General features: G+C 36.6%; 1 protein-coding gene and 1 pseudogene across 6 annotated transcripts in view; one reads left to right on the top strand and one right to left on the bottom strand.

Moving 5' to 3' along the window:
- The window catches only part of LOC144308927 (uncharacterized), a 37,539-nt pseudogene extending 34,406 nt beyond the window's left edge, over positions 1–3,133 (bottom strand).
- Positions 1–21,980, top strand: part of ZNF81 (zinc finger protein 81) — a 112,982-nt gene that overhangs the window by 2,500 nt on the left and 88,502 nt on the right. For 4 of the 6 annotated variants that reach the window (XM_077888455.1, XM_077888451.1, XM_077888452.1 and 1 more), the window contains one exon: positions 2,964–3,203. The exons of the other annotated variants lie outside the window; for them this stretch is intronic. Coding sequence is in view for 3 of the 4 variants with exons in the window: in XM_077888451.1 (XP_077744577.1) it covers positions 3,132–3,203 (72 nt within the window). In the remaining variant the exon portion in view is untranslated. The remainder of the gene's footprint in view (positions 1–2,963; positions 3,204–21,980) is intronic. 6 annotated transcript variants of the gene reach the window in all.

The following is a 21,980-nucleotide window of genomic DNA, read 5'->3' as shown; positions in this document are numbered from 1 at the left end:
TGATTGTTCCCTTCTTTTTTTTCCTATATTAACTTTGTTAATTTACACCTTGCTAGAGAATCACCTGTTTCACATCAATATTAAAATACGTTGCTATACAGTTATGTATAACTCACAATAACTACTTTGAAACACTGCCCTGTCTGGGAAAGATTTTCCGTGTGTGTGTGTGTGTGTGTGTGTGTGTATGTGTGTATGTGTGTATGTGTATGTATTTCTTTATTTTAAACTGTCCTCCTTTATCTGGTTTGCTAGGGGGTGATTTATGACATTGGTCATTTCAAAGGGCCAGCTCTTTGTTTTGTTTTTTTAAACTGCCTATTATATTTATTTGAATTATTTAAGATTTTATTTTTATTAATGACTAGCTTATTTTTGGAGGGGGGGCTTTGCCTGGTTTTGTTTTTTCTAATTCCAGTGTTTTAGGCTGAATACATTACTCTTTTTGTTACATTTATTTTTTATTAAAATCAAGCCATTAAAAGTTGTAAATTTCACTCTATATGACTTTAGTGTGTTCCATGACTTCTGGTAAAAATTGTGTAGCTTCTGTATTGACTTCCCACTTTGATCCTGGGTTATTTAGGCAAGTCTTTCTTTTCTTTTAAAACAGATTTATTTAGATATACAAAATAGATTTAGATATATACCAGTACCATAAAATTCATCCATTTAGAGCAGTGGCTTTTAGTACATTCACAGAATTGTACAATCATCACCACAGTCTAATTTTAGGACATTTTCCAAACCCCAGAAAAGAAACCTAATACACATTAGCAGACATTCAGCATTCATGCCACCCCACACCCCCAGACTAGGCAACTACTAACCAATTTTTTGTGTCTATGTATTTGCCTATTCTGAATATTTCACATAAATAGGATCATAAAATATGTGGTCTTTTGTGATTGGCTTCTTTCACATAAGATAATGATGTCAAGGTTTATTCATGTTGTAGCATGTATCAGTACTTCTTTTTTATTGCTAAATAATATTCCCTTGTATGGATATACTAAATTTTGTTTACCTGTCTTCAGTTGATGGACATTTAGGTGGTTTCCACTTCTTGGCTACTACGAATAATACTGCTGTGAATAGTTGTGTATATACGTTTGGGAGTGGACATATGTTTCCATTTTTCTTGGCAAGGTACCTAGGAGTAGAATTGCTGTGACCCTATGGGTAACATGTTGAGGAACTGCTAAAATGTTTTTCAGAGTGGCTATACCATTTTACAATTCTACCAGCAATATATGAGTGCTCCAATTTATTCACATCTCACCGATACCTGTTATTGTCTTTTCTCCCCTTATTTTACCTATCCTGATGGATGCGAAGCTGTCTCCTAATGAATGGAATATTTTGGTTTTGCTTTGCATTTCCCTAATGACTAATGATATTGAACATCTTATATTATGATCAATATAATAATATAGCCTGTCAGTTCCCAACATTAAGATATCTATCAGATTTTCTTTTTTTTTTAAGATTTATTTATTTGAGGGGAGGGAAGGGGCAGAGGGAGAGAAATAATCTTTCAAGCAGATTTCCTGCTGAGTGCAGAGCCCTATGCAGGGCTCAATCCTAAGACCTATGAGATCATGAGCTGAGCCAAAACCAGGAGTCAGTCACTTAACTGACTGAGCCGCCAAGGTGCCCTTGCCAGATTTTCTTCATGGCCAAGCTATTTGATGGAATTTTGTAGAAGTTCCAAGGGCATAAGGAAAGAAAGCAGGTCTCTCTTTGCTATAACATCATGTTTATATGTTTAAAATTCAACTTACTCATGTCTTTTATTTTACTATTTATTTACTTGTTTCCTCTTTATCTCATTTCTTACTCTGTTGTCTTAATTAAGTTCCTCTTCATAATCAAGTTCCTCTTCCTTTTATAAAGGATATTTTCCCTTTCCCAACAAGAATGACTAAATCCGTAGTGTTTCTATTAGTTGATCAGAATAAAATTGTTCCTTGATGTAGACACAGAGACGCCCTCTCCTCCTTAGATCCTGTAAAAGGAGAAACAATTTTACCTCTGAATATTTCAAGGTAGTGAAAACATTGTAGTCCAAGGCCATTAGCATTTTCCTTATGGCATATCTCTTCTGTTTTGAGAAACTAATTTTTTTTGTTGTTCCAAATCACAGTCATGTTTTCAACATCTGTTAAACAGAACCATGTTTATTTTTAAGCCTACCATACAAAAGATACTATATGTTGTAGTGTTGAGAATGTAAAATTTGAAGCCAGGTAGACTGGGTTTGACTTAATATCACTAAACCTCTGTTTCTGTGTGCATAAAATGAAATAATAATAGTGACAACACATGGGTAACAGGATTGTTGTGCAAATTAAGAGAATTACCTACTTCCGCATATGGCCTGATTCCTTTTACTGACAATACTTGCTAATATGAATTAAATATTTACTTGGTCCAGCCTGCTGCTAAGTACCTTATAAACATCATCTCATTTAATTTTCACAACCCCTTGAGGTGAATAATTTTGACTCATTTTGAAAAGAAAGCTGAAGAAACATTTTTATATTCTCATAGCTGAAAATTGGCAGGACTAGAATTTCGGGCTTTAATAATTTTTGTCTCAGAGCACCTGGGTGGCTCAATCGGTTAAGTATCTGCCTTCAGCTCAGGTCATGATCTCAGGGTCCTGGGATCAAGCTCCACATCAGGCTCTCTGCTCAGCAGAGAGTCTGCTTCTCTCCCTGCCTCCCTCCCTGTCATGCTCATGGGCTCTCTTTCTCTCAAATAAATAAAAATTTTTTAAAAATAATTTTTGTCTCAATCTCATGGTCTTGTTCATATTCCATTTTGATGAATAACTAGAATAGGTATTAACTGAACTTTGTCCACCCCATGGTATCCAGTGCCAGGAACTGTACTTTGGTGCTTCTAGGAAGTGTTTGCAGGGTGAATCCTGAATGTCTGTGTGGATACTATCTTTCCAGGAATCTTGGAGTACTTTATGGAGCTCCTGGGCTAGACCCCGTAGTGGAGGCTGCAAGAACTTCCCTCCGGCCCCAGCAGCTCTGATTGAGTCCACGGACACCATTTGGCTTCGGGTTTGTGGCACGAGCATCAGCAAGAGAACTGGAGGGCTGAGGCCCAGCAGGAACATGCCAGCCAGCCGGAGCTCTCCTGGGCCATCCCTAGCTCTAGCTGGGGAGAGATGTGACAGCTCCTGTGAGGTGAGGAGGAAGAGGTGCCTAGAGGCAGGAGTTCATCCAGAATGAAAGATAGTATCTCATTACTTTAATTTGTATGACTTGTTCTTTAATTAAGCAGTATAATCAGGGAATTTTTATTGGTCATTCATTTCCCTTGTGTGAATTTTCTTGTCCATTTATTTATCTTAGCTTGTGGATTTTTTTACTGAAGCATAATTAGCATACAATGTTATATTAGTTTCAGATGCACAAAAATTTTTTTAAGGGGGAGCAGTGGGGGCAGAGGGGAGAGAAAGAATCTTAAGCAGGCTCCATGGCCAATGTGGAGCCTGATGCAGGGCTTGATTTCACAACCCTGAAATCATGACTTAAGCCAAAATCATGAGTCAGACATTTAACCAACTGACCACCCAGGCACTCCTCAGATGTACAACATACGGATTGGAAAGTTTTATATATTACTGAATACCATAATAAGCCTAATCACCATCTCTCACCATAAAATATTATTACAATATTATTGATTCTATTTCCTATGCTATGCCTTTCATCCCTGTGACTTATTTATTTTTATAACTGGAAGTTTGTATCTCTTAATCCCCCTTATCTATCTTGCCATTACATCATTGACCTCTCTTCTGGCAATCACCAGTTTGTTCTCTGTACTTAAGAATCTGTTTTTGGTTTTTTGATTTGTTTTATTTTTCGGATACCACATATACATGAAATCATATGGTATTTGACTTTCTCTGACTTATTTCACTTAGCATAATACCCTCTAGGTCCATCCATATTGTCATAAATAGTGAGATTTCATTTTTTTTATTCTTTTACTATTTCATTTTTATTTGTTTCAAGTATTTTTTAAAAGATTTTATTTATTTATTCATGAGAGACACAGAGAGAGAGACAGACAGACAGACAGAAAGAGATACAGGCAGAGAGAGAAGCAGGCTCCATGCAGGGAGCCTGACGTGGGACTCGATCCCGGGTCTCCAGGATCAGGCCCTGGGCTGAAGGCGGTGCTAAACCGCTGAGCCACCCGGGCTGTCCTGTTTGTTTCAAGTTTTTATTTAAATTCTTGTTAGTTAACATATAGTGTAATATTGGTTTCAGGAGTAGAATTTAGCAATTCATTACTACATATAATACCCAGTGCTTATCAAACAGGTGCCCTCCTTCATACCCATCACCCATTTAGCCCATAACCCCACCGACCTCCCTTCCAGCAACCCTGTTTGTTCCTTATAGAGTCTATTTTATAGTTTGCATTTCTCACTCTCTTTTTTTATTTCCCCTATGTTCATCTGGTTTCTTAAATTCCACAGATGAAGTGAAACTATATGGTATTTGTCTTCCTCTGACTGACTTATTTTACTTTGATAATACTCTAGCTCCACCACATCATTGCAAATAGCAAGATTTCATTTTTATGGCTGAATAATATTCCATTGTATGTATATATACTATCTCTTCTTTATCCATTCACCATTTGGATGGACATTTGGGCTCTTTCTGTAATTTGACTATTATTGACAATGCTGCTATAAACATCGGAGTACGTATACCGCTTTGAATCAATATTTTTGTATCCTTTGGGTGAATACCTGGTAGTGCAATTGCTAGGTCATATGGTAGTTCCATTTTTAACTTTTTGAGGAACCTCCATACTGTTTTCCATAGTGGCTGTGCCAGTTTGCATTCCCACCCACAATGTAAGAGAGTTCCCCTTTCTCCACATCCTTGCCAACACTTGCTATTTCCTGTGTTGTTAATTTTAGCCATTCTGACAGGTATGAGGTGGTATCTCATTGTGGTTTTGATTTGTACTTCCCTGATGAGTGATGTTGAGCATCATTTCATGTGTCTGTTAGCCATCTGTATGTCTTCTTTGAGAAGATGTCTGTTCAGGTTTCTGCCTATTTCTTAACTGGATTATTAGTTTTATGGTTTTTCAGTTTGATAACTTCTTTATAGATTTTGGGTACTAGCCCCTTATCAGATATGTCATTTGCAAATATCTTTTTCCCATTCCAAAGGTTGCCTTTTAGTTTTATTGATTGTTTCCTTCACTGTACAGAAGCTTTTTATCTTTTTTTTAAAGATTTATTTATTTATTTAGAGAGAGAGCATGAGTGTTGGGAGGTGGAGCAGAGAGAGAAAGAAACAGACTCCCCACTGATAAGGGGCCCAACAAAGGGCTTGATCCCAGGACCCTAAGAACATGACCTGAGCCAAAACCAGGAGAGGAATACCTAGCCAATTGAGACACCCAGAAGCCCCCAGAAGCATTTTATCTTGATGAAGTCCCAATAGTTCATTTTTGCTTTTGTTTCTCTTGCCTCTGGAGATTTGTCTGTTAAGAAGTTGCTATGGCCAAGGTCAAAGAAGCTACTGCCTGTGTTCTCCACTAGGATTTTCATGGTTTCCTGTCTCACATTTAGGTCTTTCATCCATTTTGAATTTATTTTTGTGTATGGTGTAAGAAAAGCGGCCCAGATTCATTCTTTTGCACGTTGCTGTCCAGTTTTCCTAGCATCATTTGTTGAAGAGACTTTCTTCCGTTGGATATTCTTTTCTGCTTTGTTCAAAATTAGTTGACCAAATGGTTGTGGGTCCATTTCAAGGTTCTCTATTCTGTTCTGTTGATCTATGTGTCTGTTTTTGTGCCAATTACCATACTGTCTTGATGATTACAGCTTTGTAATATGGTTTGAAGTCTGGAATTGTGATGCCTCCAGCTTTGCCTTGCCTTTTCAAGAATGCTTTGTCTATTCAGAGTCTTTTGTGGTTTCTGCAAATTTTAGGATTATTTGCTCTAGCTCTGTGAACAATGTTATTGGTATTTTAATAGGGATTGCATTTAATGTGTTGATTGCTTTGTATAGTAGAGACATTTTAAAGGTTTGTTTTTCCAATCCATGAGTATAGAATGCTTTTCCATTTCTCTGTGTCCTCTTCAATTTGTTTCATAAGTGTTCTATAGTTTTCAGAGTACAGACCTGTTACCTCTTTGGTTAGGTTTATTCCTAGGTATCTTATATACATATTTTAAAGATTTTATTTATTTATTCATGAGAGACACAGAGAAACAGGCAGAGACTTAGGCAGAGGAAGAAGCAGGGAGCCCAATGTAGGACTCGATCCCAGGACCCCGGGATCACGACCTGAGCAAAGGCAGATGCTCAGCCACTGAACCATCCAGGTGCCCCATCTTATATTTTTTAGTGCAGTTGTAAATGGGGTGGATTCCTTGATTTCTGCTGTTTCATTATTGGTGTATAGAAATGCAACAGATTTCTGTATGTTGACTTTGTATACTGTGACTTTACTGAGCTTGTGTATCAGTGCTAACAATTTTTTGGTGGAGTCTTTTGGGTTTTCTACATACAGTATCAGGTTGTCTGCAAATAGTGAAAGTTTGACTTCTTCCTTGACAATTTGGATGCCTTTTATTTCTTTTTGCTGTCCGATTGCTCAGGCTAGAACTTCTAGAACTATGTTAAATAACAGTGGTGAGAGTGGACATCCCCCTCTTGTTCCTGAGTTTAGGGGGAAAAGCTCTCAGTTTTTCATATATGGTCTTTCTGATGTTGAGGTATATTCTTTTTATCCCTACTTAGTTTTTATTAAGATAAGGTGGGGAATTTTGTCAAATGCTTTTTCTGTATTTATTGACCTCTTATCTTTTCTTTTATTAATGTGGTATATCATGTTGTTTGATTTGCAAATATTGACACACCCCTTCTGCCCAGGAAGAAATCCTACTTGATCATGGTCAATGATTCTTTTAAAGTATTGTTGGGTTTGATTAGCTAGTATGTTATTGAGAATTTTTGCATCCATGTTCATCAGGGATATATCCCTATAGTTCTTCTTTTCAGTGGAGTCTTTGTCTGGTTTTGGAATCAAGTGATGCTGGCCTTGTAGAATAAGTTTGGAAGTTTTCCTTCCATTTCTATTTTTTGGAACAGTTTTTGAAGAAGAAGTTTTTTTTTTTAATGTTTATATTTCTTTTTTTAATTTTTTATTTATTTATGACAGTCACACAGAGAGAGAGAGAGAGAGAGAGGCAGAGACACAGGCAGAGGGAGAAGCAGGCTCCATGCACCGGGAGCCCGATGTGGGATTCGATCCCGGGTCTCCAGATCGCGCCCTGGGCCAAAGGCAGGCGCCAAACCGCTGCGCCACCCAGGGATCCCTGAAGAATAAGTTTTAATTCTTTAAATTTTGGTAGAGTTCCCCTGTGAAGCCATCTGGCCCTGGTCTTTTGTTTATTGGGAGATTTTTTTATTCCTGATTCAATTTGTTTGATGATTATTGGTTTGTTCAAATTTTCTATTTCTTCCTGTTTCAGTTTTGCTATTTTATGTTTCTAGGAATTTATCCATTTCTTCCATATTGCCCAATTCATTGGCATATAATTTTTCATAATATTCACTTATAATTGTTTGTATTTCTGTGGTGTTGGTTGTGATCTCTGTCATTTGTGATTTTATTTATTTGAATCTGTTCTCTTTTCTTTTTTATATGTCTGGCTACGGGTTCATCAATTTTATTCTTTGCAAGAACCAGCTCCTAGTTTCATTGATCTATTCTACTATTTTTTGTTTCTATATCATTTATTTCTGCTCTAACCTTTATTATTTCCCTTCTTCTGATGGCTTTAGCCTTTATTTGTTGTTCTTTTTCTAGCTCCTTTAGGTGTAATGTTAGGTTGTGTATTTGAGATTTTTCTGATTTCTTTAGGTAGGCCTGTGTTGATATATACTTCCCTCTTATGACTGTTTTTGCTGCATCCCAAAGGTTTTGGACTGTTGTGTTTTCATTTTTGTTTGTTTTCATATATTTTTTTAAACTCTTCTTTAATTTCCTGGTTAACCCATCCATTCTTTAGTAGAATGTTCTTTAACATCCATGTATTTGTGGTCTTTTAAATTTTTTTGTTGTGGTTGACTTCAAGTTTCACAATGTTGTGGTCTGAAAATATGCATGATATGATCTCAATCTTTTTGAGGCTTTTGTACTGGTTCAGGCCTGATTTGTGGTCTCTTCTGGAGAATGTCCCATGTGTGCTTAAAAATAATGTGTATTCTGCTACTTTAGGGTGAAATGCTTTGAATAGATCTTTTAAGTCCATCTGGTCCAGTGTGTTATTCAAAGGCCTTGTTTCTTTGTTGATCTTCTGCTTAGATAATCTGTCCATTGCTGTATGTGGGGTATTAAAGTCCCCTAGTATTATTGTAGTGTTATCAATGAGGTCCTTTAAGTTTGTTATGGATTGTTTTATATATTTAGCTGCTCCCAAGTTGTAAATGTTTACAGTTGTTAGATATTCTTGTTGATAGATCTTTATTATGGTATAGTGCCATTCTTCATCTCTTGTTACAGTCTTTGATTTAAAATCCAGTTTATCTGATATAAGTATGGCTACTCCAGCTTTCTTTTGACATCCATTAGCATGATAAATTGTTCTCTATCCTGTCACTTTCAATCTACAGGTATCTTTAGGTCTAAAATGAGTCTCTTGTGGGCAGCATATAGATGGATCTTATTTTTTTAATCCAGTCTGGCACCATGTATCTCTTGATCAGAGCATGTAGTCCATTTACATTCAAAGTGATTATTGATAAGTATGAATTTATTACTATTATATTACTTGTTAAGTGTTTTTTTCTGGAGATTTTCTGTTCCTTTCTAGTCTGTTGTTTTTAGTCTTTCCCACGCAAAGCGTCTCTTTTAATATTTCTTGCAGGGCTAGGTTAGTGGTCATGAACTCCTTTAGTCTTTGAGAAACTCTTATCTCTCCTTCTATTCTGGATGACAGCTTTACTGGATAGAGTATTCTTGGATGCATATTTTTCCCATTCAGCACACTGAATGTATCCTGCCCCTCTCTTTTGGCCTGCCACGTTTCTGTCAGAGGTCTGTTGCTAACCTAATGTGTCTTCCCTTACAAGTTAGGAAATTCTTTTCCCTTGCTGCTTTTAGGGTTTTTTCCTTATCTTTATATTTTGCAAATTTTGCTACAATGTGTCTTGGTGTTGGCCTGCTTTTGTTGATTTTGATGGAGTTCTCTGTGCCTCCCTGATTTGAATGTCTGTTTCCTTCCCCAGATTAGGGAAGTTTTTAGCTATAATTTCCTCAAAAAAACTTCTGCCTCATAATCAGGGATTCCTATAATATGAATGTCATTATGCTTTATAGAGTTGCTAAGTTCCCGAAGTCTATATTCGTGAGCCAATATTTTTCTTTCCCTAATCTTTTTAGTTCATTATTTTCGATAATGTTATCTTCCATATCATTTACTCATTTTTCTGATTCTTTCATCCTTGTGGTCATTACATCCAATTGGTTTCACATCTCAGTTATAGCATTTTTTATTTTGTCCTGACTAGTTTTTAGGTTTCTTATCTGTACAGCAAGGGTCTCCCTGGTATCTTATATGCTTTTCTCAAGCCTAGCTAGTATCCTTAGGATTGTTGCTTTGAATCCTGGATCAGGCATATTACTTATATCTATTTTGATTAGATCCTTGGCAGTGACATTGTCTTATTCCTTCTTTTGGGATGAATCCTTCACCTTGGCATTTTGTATAGGTCTCTGTTTTGTTCTCTCTGTTAGAAAAGCCTGTTATGTTTCCTGCTTCTGAGAGTAATGACTTAATGAAGAACAGGTCATATACTATCCAGGGCCTGGCACTTCAGGTAGTGTCCCTCGTATATACTATATGCACTCTGCTGCTGTTTTGTGGGTGCTCTTTCCCTCAGGTCAGTCCTCTTCAGAGTTTCTCCTTGCCTGCAGTAGGGAGTGTTTGGACCTTGTCCAGAGTTTGGTGAGCACAAAAAAAGTGGTCATTTCAATATATGCAGAAAAAGCATTTGACAAAGAACAACATCCATTCATAATAAAAACTCTCAATAAAGTGGGTTTAGAGGGAATATGCTTCAGCATAATAAAGGCCATATATGAAAAACTCACAGCTAACATAGTTAATGATGAAAAACTGAAAGCTTTTCCTTTAAGAACATGAACGAGACAAGATATCCGTTCTCACCACTTTTTAAAAGATTTTATTTATTTATTAGAGAGAGAGGGTGTACGAATGAGGTGGAGCAGAGAGGGAGCAGGAAACTCCCTGCTGAGTAGGGAGCCCAATGTGGGGCTCAAACCCAGGACCCCGCAATTATGACCTGAGCTAAAGGCAGGCACTTAACTGACTAAGCCACCCAGGTGCCCTTGCTCCCACCACTTTTATTAACATACCAGAAATTCTAGCCATAGCAATCGGACAACAAAAGAAATAAAAGACATCCAAAGAAGTAAAATGTCACTATTTGCAGATGACATGATACTATATATAGAAAGCCCTAAAGAGGGGGCACCTCAGGTCGTGATTCCAGAGTTCTGGGATTGAGTCCCACATCAGGCTCCCCACAGGGAGCCTGCTTCTCCCTCTGCCTATGACTCTGCCTCCTTCTGTGTCTCTCATGAATAAATAAATAAAATCTTTAAAAAAAGAAAACCCTAAAGACTTCACCAAAAAACGATTAGAACTTAATAATAAATTCAGTAAAGTCACAGGATACAAAATCAATGTATACTAATAACAAAGTAGGAGAAAGAGAAATTGAGAAAACAGTCCCATTTATGATTGTACCAAAAAGAATATAAAGTATCTAGGAAAAAATTTTACCAAGGAGGTAAAAAATCTATACTCTGAAAACTATAAAATGTTAATTTAAAAAAATTGAACATGACACAAACAAAAGGAAAGATACACTAAGCTCATGGATTGAAAGAACTAATATTGTTAAAATGTCCCTATTACCCAAAGTGAGCTATAGATTCAATGCAATCCCTATTAAAATACCAGATAGTTTTCATAAAACTTAAATAATCCTAAACTTTGCATGGAAACACAAAAGATTCTAAATAGCCAAAGCATCCTTGAGAAAGAAGAACAAAGCTAGAAGTATCACAATCCCAGATTTCAATATATAATAAGTAGGAATCAAAACAGTATACTACTGGCACAAAAACAGACACAGAGATCAAGAGAACAGGATAGAGATCCCAGAAATAAACCCACAACTATACAGTCAATTGATTTATAACAAAAGGAGGCAAGAATATAGAATGGGGAGAAACCTGTCTTTTCAGTAAATGGTGCTCAGCAAACTGGACAGCTGCATGCTGAAGAATGAAAATGGGCCACTTTCTTACAACATATATAAAAATAAACTCAAAACGGATTGAAGACCTAAATGTGAGACCTGAAACCACAAAACTCCTAAAAGAAAACACAGGCAGGGGCGCCTGGGTGGCTCAGTTGGTTGGGCATCTGCCTTTGGATTGGGTCGTGATCCTGAGGTCCTGGGATTGAGCCTCACGTCAGGGTCACCACTGAGCAGGGAGCCTGATGCGGGGCTCAATCTTAGGACCCTAGGATCATGACCTGAGCCGAAGACAGATGCTTAACCGACTGATCCCCCAGGTATCCCAAAATGATTATATGGTTTTTATCTTTTTTTCTTGTTAATGTGATGTATGTCACTGACTGATTTGTGAATATTATTTTTTAAAGATTTTATTTATTTATTCATGAAAGACACAGAGAGAGGCAGAGATATAGCCAGAGGGAGAAGCAGGCTCCCCAGAGGGAGCCTGATGTGGGATTAAATCCCCAAACCTGGGGATCACGCCCTGAGCAGACAGTCAACCACTGAGCCACCCAGGCATTCCTGAATTGTGAATATTAAACCACCATTGCTTCCCTGGAATAAATTTCACTTGACTATGGGTTAGGGTGAGGATTTTTTAAATGTTATTGTTGGATTCAGTTTCTAATACTTTGTTGAGGATTTTTGTATCAGTGTTCTCTTTTTTTGGTAATGTCCTTGTCTGGTTTTGGTATCAGAGAAATGCTGGTCTTGTAGAAGGAATTTGAAAATTTTCCTTCCTCTCCTGTTTTTTGGAATAGTTTTTGAATAGGTAGTAAGTCTTTTTTTTTAAAAGATTTTATTTATTTGAGAGATCAGGGGTAGGGACAGAGGAAGAGGAGGGAGAGGGATAGAGAATCTTAAGCAGACACTGTGCTGAGTGCAGAGCCTGATGAGGAGCTTGATCCTACAACCCTGAGATCACTACCTGAGCTGAAACCAAGAGTCAGATGCTTAACCATTTGCACTGCGCAGGTGCCCCAGAAGTAACTTTTAAAAAATGTTTAGTAGAATTCACCTGTGAAACCATCTGGTTCTGGACATTTGTTGGGAGTTTTTTGATTGCTGATTCAATTTCTTTGCTGTTAATCAGTCCATTCAAATTTTCTGTTTCTTCCTGAATTAGTATTGGGAGATTATATGTTTTTAGGAATGTATCTGTTTCTTCTAGGTCATCCAATTTTTGGCTTATAATTTTTCATAGTAGTCTCTTATGATCCTCTGTATTTCAATGAAGTCACTGGTTATATCTCCTTTTTAAATCATTTAATCATTAAAATCACTTCTGATTTTATTTGAATATTCTTTTTTTCTTGATGAGATCATAGTTTATCAATTTTGTTATCTTTTCAAAGAACCAGCTCTTAGCTTCATAGCCCTTTTCTATTTTGTTTAGTCTTTATCTCATTTATTTCTGCTCTAATATTTATTATTTCCTTCCTTCTCTATCTTTGGGCTTTGATCTTCTTTCTCTAGCTTTTTAGGTGTAAGGTTAGGTTATTCATTTGAGATTTTTCTTGCTTCTTAAGATAGGCCTGTATCTCTATGCACTTCCCTCTTAGAACTGTTTTTGCTGAGTCCCAAAGATTTTGGACCATTGTGTTTTCATTTCCATCTGTCTGTATGTATTTTTGATTTCCTCTTTGATTTCTTGCTTGACCCATTTGTGGTTCAGTAGCATGTTGTTTAGCCTCCATGTGTCTGTGTTTCTTCCAGAGTTTTTCTCCTACTTGATCTCCAGTTTCATAGCTTATGGATTTCTTAAAAAGATTTTTATTTATTTATTCATGAGAGAGAAAATGAGTGAAAATATCAGTGAGGGTGACAAAACATGAGAGACACCTAACTCTGGGAAATGAATAAGGGGTAGTGGAAGGGGAAGTGGGCAGGGGGTTGGGGTGACTGGGTGATGGGCAATGAGGGGGCACTTGGTGGGATGAGCACTGGGTGTTATGCTATATGTTGGCAAACTGAACTCCAATAAAAAAAATTTAAAAAAAAAGAAGGCAGAGCCACAAGAAGAAAGGAACCTGGGTCACTGAATCACCCTTTGGAAAGCCACTTGACGAGGAATCCCGCATTGTGACAAAACTAAAAAATAAACTTTGTGTTGAGCCTGTGAAAAAAAATTTATTCATGAGAGACAGAGAGAGAGGCAGAGACACAGGCAGAAGGAGAAGCAGGCTCCATTCAGGGAGCCCGACGTGGGACTCGATCCCATGACTCTAGGATCACGCCCTGGGCCAAAGGCAAGCGCTAAACTGCTGAGCCACCCAGGGATCCCTGCTTATGGATTTTTAAGGTTTTTTTTTAAATTAGGGTTCATGACCCATTATAGTTTTCATATATTTTTGTGAATATTTTTTGCCACTTTGTCATTTGAAATTAGTTTTTAGTTTTATTTACAAGTGGTAAAGGATGTCAAACAATTCTCTAACTCGTCTTTTAAAAATGGCTCTTTCCTGCTTTGTTTCTGCCAGATTCTGGCTCCCTGGAGGCAAGCACTCTTAATCTTTTTAATGGATTTGATTTTTTTTTTAAAGTTTTGGCCATTATCTAGTGACTTCCATTATGGAAGGTAGAGATTTAGCTTTTCCATACACCTCTACTAACATACACATTTGCCTATAAATATTATTGTTTTGATCAGATTCCTTATCAGTGTTTATTACTGTGACTATATTTGAGTCATGTAGTATCTGTGCTGTTTAGATTACTATTTCTGTACAATTCTTTCTTTTCCCTGGAATTAATAATTTTCTGGAGTCATTTCTTTACTATATATATATCAATGATTCAACTCTGAATTCTTGAGGTTTTCTTAAAGCTTTTATTTATTCATGAGAGACATAGAGAGAGAGAGAGAGGCAAAGACATAGGCAGAGGGAGAAGCAGGCTGTATGCAGGGAGCCCGATGTGGGACTCGATCCTGGGACCCTAGGATCACAACCTGAGCCAAAGGCAGACACTCAAACACTGAGCCACCCAGGAGTCCCTTCAAAGTTGTTTAAATCTCCTCTCTGCATATTCAAACTTAGTAGGTAATAATCATAATGACAATAAACACTCATATCATGTTTACTCTGTGCCAGCAGTGTTAGGTGCACACAACATATACTAACTCATCTTCATAACGACCTGGAGAAGTAGATGCCATTGTTATTCCCATTTTATAGAAGAGGAAACTGAGGCATAGAATAAACATATCTGGCCCATGTGCACACAGCTGGTAATAGATGGTGATGTTCTCAACTCTGGACATCAGTGGCCTGTCTTTGAAGAAGTCTCTCCTGGAGCTGGTTGGCTTGTTGAAGACTAGTCAGGTTGCTCTCAACTTCACAGGCACTTGTTATGGTGGTACCTTCCCTTTGAAGGGAAGAAATCCCCCAAGAAATCCCTTTCACCTCTGTCCTGTGTCCAATTCCCTTTCCTGGGGACCCTCTGTCTTCCTTCCTGTTTCCCGGATCCTGTGTCGTCTTCTTTCTTGATCCTCTTATTTTGTGGGAGTACATCCTCCAGTGTATCCTTGAGAATGGATGTGTGACAGGTAGATTTCACAAAACTTTGTATGTTTGACAATGTCACACAAGAATATATTAATATATATAATTTTATAAATATATTTATAGAAATAAAAAAATAATATATACCATGGAAATATATTTACTTGACCCTGAGAGTATATTTATATTTTTGGCTGGGTGTAGAATTCTAGGTTAGGAATCATTTTTGTGCAGAATTTTAAAAGCCTAGTTTCCAGTTTAGTCCTTTTCTAGTCACACATTTTTCTCTGTCTTTCAAAAAGCTCTGCTTACTTCATTGATCTTCCATTTTAAAAAATTCTTTGTTCTACTAATGTCCATTTCTTTCTCTCTTGCTGTTGTCACTAGTAGTTTTTTAAATTATCTTCCAATTCTTCTTTCATGTCTCATTAATGCTGTTATATATTTTTATTTCAAATAGCTCTTTTTGTTTTCACAATTTTTTAATAGCATACTGTTTTTGTTTTGTTTTAAGGTTTATTTATTTATTTTAGAGAGAGAGGGTACATGTGGGAGAGGAGCAGAGGGAGAGAGTGAATCTTCTGCAGACTCCCCGCTTGAATGAGGAGCCTGACTCAGGGCTTGATCTCACAACTCTGAGGTCATGAACTGAGCTGAAATCAAGAGTCAGAAGTTTAATGACTGAGCCACCCAGGTACCCCACATGCTGTTTGTGTTTTATGGATGCAGCATCTTATCACTCTAAGGATATAGTAAATTTTTTAGTTTAATGTCTTGAATAATGATATAGACACATGACTAAAAAATTTAAAAAACATACAACTCTATAAAATTTAAAAATATAAAAGTATACAGTCTAGCTTTCTTTTTCCTCTCAGCTCAGTACTAATACATTCAACCAGGTTAGTTAGTTTTCTATAAATGATTAGCAGTTTTTTATGCAAATAAAAGCAGCTGAAAACACATTCTTATTTTTTCCTTTTTATTTCATAAAACGGTGGCCTACTAAATAAATTTGTATCAATTTTGTTAATTTAGGTGAAATATAATATGAATTACAAACAATACTGCCATGAACATTTTTTTCATGTTCCCTCATATACATGTGTACCCCTATCTCTTAACTATATACATAGTGGTGGAGTTAACAGGTCATAGATTAAGCCTATCTTTAAAAGATTTTTTTTAAGATTTTATTTATTTATTCATGAGAGACATAGAAAGAGGCAGAGACATAGGCAGAGGGAGAAGCGTGGGACTCCATACCAGGATCATGCCCTGAGCCAGAGGCAGATAGATGCTCAACCACTGAGCCACCCAGGTGGCCCTTTTTAAAAGATTTTTATTGTAAAATACAACATAAATACAGAAAAGTGTACAAAGCAGACATGTATAGCTCAGTGATTTTTCACTGTGTAGATCTAGAAAGTATCCAGAGTTAGCATTCCAGAGTCCTCCTACTCCCAAAGATTACTATTATCCTGACTTGTACACCAATCACTTCCATTAAGAAGATCACAAGCCACAGAGTGGGAGAAGAGATAGACAAGCAAGCCTTATACCCAGAATATATAAAGAACAACAAGATAATAAAAAAAGCAGACTACTAAGTAGTCAGAGGCCTTATTTGAACAGGCATGTAACAAAAGAAGATATCTAGTAGCTAATAAACACCGGAGATGGTGCTCAGTCTCCTTAGTCATCAGGGAAATGCACAATTTAAAGCACAATGTAATAACACTACATTTTCACTGGAATGGCTAAAATTAAGAAGACTGAGGGTCACCTGGGGGGCTGTCAGTTAAGCATCTGCCTTCAGCTCAGGTCATGGTCTCTTGGTCCTGGATCGAGCCCTGCGTTGGGCTCCCAGCTCAGCTGGAAATCTGTTTCTCCCTCTCCCTCTGCCTCTCCCCTTTGCTCGTGCTCTTTTTCTGTCTTTCTCTCTCTGAAATGAATAAATACCAACCTTAAAAAGAATTAAGACTGACAATAACAAGCGTTGAGAGGATGTAGAGCCCTATAAGCAGCTCATATGTTCATGTCAGCACGTACAGCTGTTGCTGTATTAGCTCATATCTGTAGTTCTGTGCTGCTGGTGGGGCTGTAAATTGGCGCAGTCTCTTTGGAAAAACATATTAGCCTTCTTCATCCAGGTGCATGTAGACCATGTGAAGAGACAATTCTCTAGGAAAATATGCAAGAGAAATCCTTGGCTGATATACCAGGACACAGATATAAATGCTCACTGTAGCATTATTTGTAACAACCAGAACCTAGAAATAACTTAATTGTCCATTAATAGTAAGTGGATAAATAAGTTAAACATAATATTAAGTAAAGAAGTCAGACACAAAAGAATCTGTGTTATTTCAATTCACATAAAGCTTAAGACAAGGCCAAAAGAATCTATATTGTACAGGAGTATATAGCGAGGTGGTAAAACTAGAAAGCAAAATAAGACAGTGTTTACCATCAGAGGCAGGACAGTGTTTTCCGTGATTGGTGGGGGCTAAGGAGTCAGGGAGGAGAAGAGGCATGAGGAAGGCTTCTGGGCAAGGAGCTGGCGGTGTTCTGTTTCCCCTACCAGGGTGAGAATTAGGTAGGTATTTGCCTTCAATAATTAGTAAGCCAAATATTTGTTTCCTGTATTTTTACATGAATATTATATTTCATAATAAAAGTCTTTTGAAAAGGAAAAAGATATGTACCCTCTAATTGTTTTACTAAGTTTTAAATTTTAATTCCAGTATTAACATACAGTGTTATGGAATGCCTGGGTGGCTCAGTGGTTGAGCCTCTGCCTTTGGCTCAGGGCATGATCCCAGAGTCCTGGGATCAGGGCCCACATTGGGCTTCCTGCATGGAGCCTGCTTCTCCCTCTGCCTATGTCTCTGCCTCTCTCTCTCTGTGTCTCTCATGAATAAATAAATAAAATCTTTTAAAAAACATACAGTGTTGTATAGTTTTAGGTATGCAATATAGTGATTCAACAATTCTATACATTACTCAATGCCTATCACAATAAGTATAGTCTTAATCCCCATCACCTCTTTCACTCATCCTCCCACCCACCTCCCCTCTGGTAACCACCAGTTGTTCTTTACAGTTGAGAGTCTGTTTCTTGATTTGTCTCTTTTTTTTTCCTTTGCTCGTTTGTTTTGTTTCTTTTTAAAAAAAAGATTTTATTTATTTATTCATGAGAGACACAGAGAGGCAGAGACACAGGCAGAGGGAGAAGCAGGCTCCTTGTGGGGAGCCCAATGCAGGACTCGATCCCAGCATCCTGGGATCATGCCCTGAGCCAAATACAGATGCTCAACCACTGAGCCACCCAGTCATCCCTCTTTTTTTTTTTTTTTTAAGGCTTATTTATTTGAGAGAGCATGAATGTGAGTGGGGACAGGGGCAGAGGGAAAGAATCTCAAGTAGCCTTCCTGCTGTGTGTGGAGACTGACATAGTTCTTGATCTCACAACCCTGAGATCATGACCAGAGCTGAAATCAAGAGTTGGAGGCTTAACTGACTGAGCTACTTACTCTTTTTTTTAACTTTTTTTTACTTACTCTTTTTAAAGACTGAATTGGAATCTTCCTCTAATATATGGGTATATAAGAATATAACACTCCCCTAACAGACATTTAAGGTATTTCCAGTCTTTTGCTATTATAAACAATGCTGCAATGAAAGTCCTTATGCATATTTCACTTAACACAAAAGGAGGTATGTTTATTATTTAAAAAAATTTTTTTTACTGTATGATCTCACTTTTATCTGGAATCTAAAAAACAAACAAACCAAAAAACAAAAACCAAGTTCACGGTACAGAGAACAGATCAGTGGTTCCCAGAGGCTATGATAGAGGGCAGAGGCAAAGGGGCCCACAATGAGTGAAGTAGGTTGAAAAGTATAAATCTCCAGCTATAAGATAAGTCATCCCAGGGATATACTGTACAGCATGGTGACTATAGTCAGTAATACTGTATCATATATTTGAAAGTTGCTGAGGGTAGATCTTATCACAAGAAAAAAATATAACTATATTTGACGGTGGTTGTTAGCTAGATTTATCGTGGTGATCCTTTTGCAACATATTCAAATACCAAATCATCATGTGCAACTGACACCAATAAAATATGTTATATGTCAATTATATCTCAATTAAAACAATAGAATTACCATATGATCCAGCAATTCCCTTCTGGGTCTATATCCCAAAGAACTGAAAGCAGGACTTGAAGAGATATATGAATGCCCACGTTCATAGAAGCATTATTCAGAATAACCTAAAGGTGGAAGTAACCCAAGTGGCCACTGACAGATGAATGGATAAACCAAATGGTCTTTACATTCAGTGGAATAGTATTCAATCTGACACATGCTACAATATGGAGAACCCCTGAGGGCATTGTCCTGAATGAATAATCTAGTCACTAAAAGATAAATGCGTAAATTCTACTTGCATAAGGTACCTAGAGTAGTCAGAATCATACAGATAGAGAGGGGTGGGTGCAAGGGGGTATGTTTAAAGAGAAATTTCTGAAAATAGAATTCTCAGGACAATTTTAGTATATGTGCTGCCGAAGCGAGCACAAGAATTCTCAGGACAAATGACATATATGCATTTTCATTTTTGAGAGGTATAGCAAAGTGGCCTACCTTGTAGGTCATACCAGTTATAGAAGAGTGACTGTTTTTACCTTACCCTGTGGAGCACAATGTCTTGTCATATTCACTTTTTTCTTTTTGGCACATCAGATAGGTTAAAATATGGTATCTCAGTACAGATTTAATTTGCATTTCTCTTAGTGTAGCTGAGGTTAAATATATTTGACTGTGTTTAAACAGCCATTTATTTTTCCTGAGCTGATATAAATTTCCTTTGCCCATTTTTCTATTAGGTTGTTGCTATTTACATATTAACTTTAACTCTTTATATGGGACCCAAATGCTTTTCCTCAGTTTCTCATTTGTCTTTTAAATGAAAATGTTAGTGTTTTCTCTATTCATTTCACATAATTGTGTTTATGAGTCTTTTATGTCCTCCAAATTTTGTGTCATAACTAGAAAGGCCTTCCCCAATGCTCAACTCTGCTTAAAAAAAAGCTATGTTTTATTTTAGTACTTTCATGTTTTTAGTTTTTACCTTTACTTTTCTGACTATCTAGGTTTTTGGTAGTTGTTGTAAAAGCCTTAGGTAGGGGTCCACTTTTATTTTATTTTTTTAAAATGATTTATTTATCTTAGAGAGAGCATGTGGGTACACACATGTGCATGGGAGAGGGGCAGAGGGAGAGAAGAGAATCCACTGAACGTGGAGCCCAACTTGGGACTCAATCTCACGACCCATGAAATCATGACCTGAGCTGAAATCATGACCTGAGCTGAAATCATGAGTTGGACACAACTGACTGAACTACCCAGGCGGCCCTCCATTTTCATTTTCTTCAAGATGCCTACTCATCTGTCCCAACACTATTTATTGAATAACCTATATTTTCTCCACTAACATACAATTCTATATTAGTGTATATATACATTCCAATATATAACTCTGGCTGTATTTATGGACCTTATTCTGTGCCATTGATCTAATAATAGTCATAATCATGATGAATCACTAAATTCTACTCCTGAAACCAATATTGCACTATATGTTAACTAACTAGAGTTTAAATAAAAAATTGATAGAAAAAACAAAATAATAATAATAGTCATAATCTTTATTCTAATTCCTCTGTTTATAATTTATTCTAATAGAATGTAGGGCTAAGTCTCTGAGTACCCTTCTTTTAAAGAAATTTACTGTTTTCTTGATTGTTTTAATTTCTATATTTTTATAATCAGCTTACCAAATTTAAAAACAAATCTACTTGCTGTTGTCAATGAGCTTGCATTACATTTATATTTTAAGATAGTATCATTTGTTTCTTTATAACAATTCAGATTTCCTGCTCAAGAATAAGGTATGTCATCTGTATTTTTTCAAGTAATCTTTGCATTTCCCATTAACATGTTAATATTTTCTTCAAATATCTCTATATATTTTAAATATTTTATTTATTTAGTAGAGAGAGCACAAGTCAGAGAGAGAGAGAGAGCGCAGAAACAGGGTAAGGGGCAGAGGGAAAGGGAGAAGCAGACTCCCTGTGGAGCAGAGAGACTGATGTGGGGCTTGATCCCAGCAACCTGGGATCATGACCTGAGCCGAAGGCAAACCCTTAACCAACTGAGCCACCCAGGCACTCCTCTTCAAATATATTTTTGATGTCAGTTTTTGTTTCTATTATGTAAAGGAAAAAATACAGTGCAAATATATATGAGTATATATTACAAATTGGAACTAGAATTACAATTATATACACAAATAATAGTTGAAGAATGAAAGGAAAAATGAAGAATACTATGATTCTCTTATTCTTGTTAATAATTATGGTCTTATGCTGGAAAAAGCAGAAGAATAAAACTAGAATGGGTAACTTTCAAATGAGCATTGAGTGGGGAAACGCAAAATTTGATTTGTCAAGGAAATTAAAAGAAATGAAAAGAACTATATAAATAGCAGAAATCAGTCCTAGTATTACAGTAATCACATATTATGAATGGGTTAAAATCATCCCTTAAAAGAAAGACTCTCAGATCAGATGGGGAAAAAAAGAAACAAGCAAAAACTGTCCAAGGTCAAGCATTATTTTATAAACTTTAGTTACACTTAAAATGAAAAGGCCCAAGAAATGTAAAAATAAAGGGACAGGAAAATAATAGACTTGGCAAACAAAAACCAATGGAAATCTGGAGCTACATTTTTAATACCAGACTAGAGGGAATGGAAAAACATCACAAGGGATGAAGGTAAATGGTTCAGACTATTAAATACTAAGAAATAAAAAAATTATCAGCATGCATATAGGTAATGTATATATCCTTAAACTATGTGAAATTAAAAGGAACAGAAATAGTTAATTCTACCATTAGCCATTTTAACCTACCCTTGATCATGCAAAGAAAAATAATCTAAAGCTTTGCTATAATGTAGATTATAATATTCTATAGCCACAGAGAATTAAGTTAAAAAT

Source organism: Canis aureus, chromosome X (genome assembly GCF_053574225.1).
Source record: "Canis aureus isolate CA01 chromosome X, VMU_Caureus_v.1.0, whole genome shotgun sequence".
Classification (NCBI taxonomy): Eukaryota; Metazoa; Chordata; class Mammalia; order Carnivora; family Canidae; genus Canis; species Canis aureus.
Note: the sequence above shows the minus strand (reverse complement) of the source record. Positions and strands in the feature narration are given on the sequence as shown.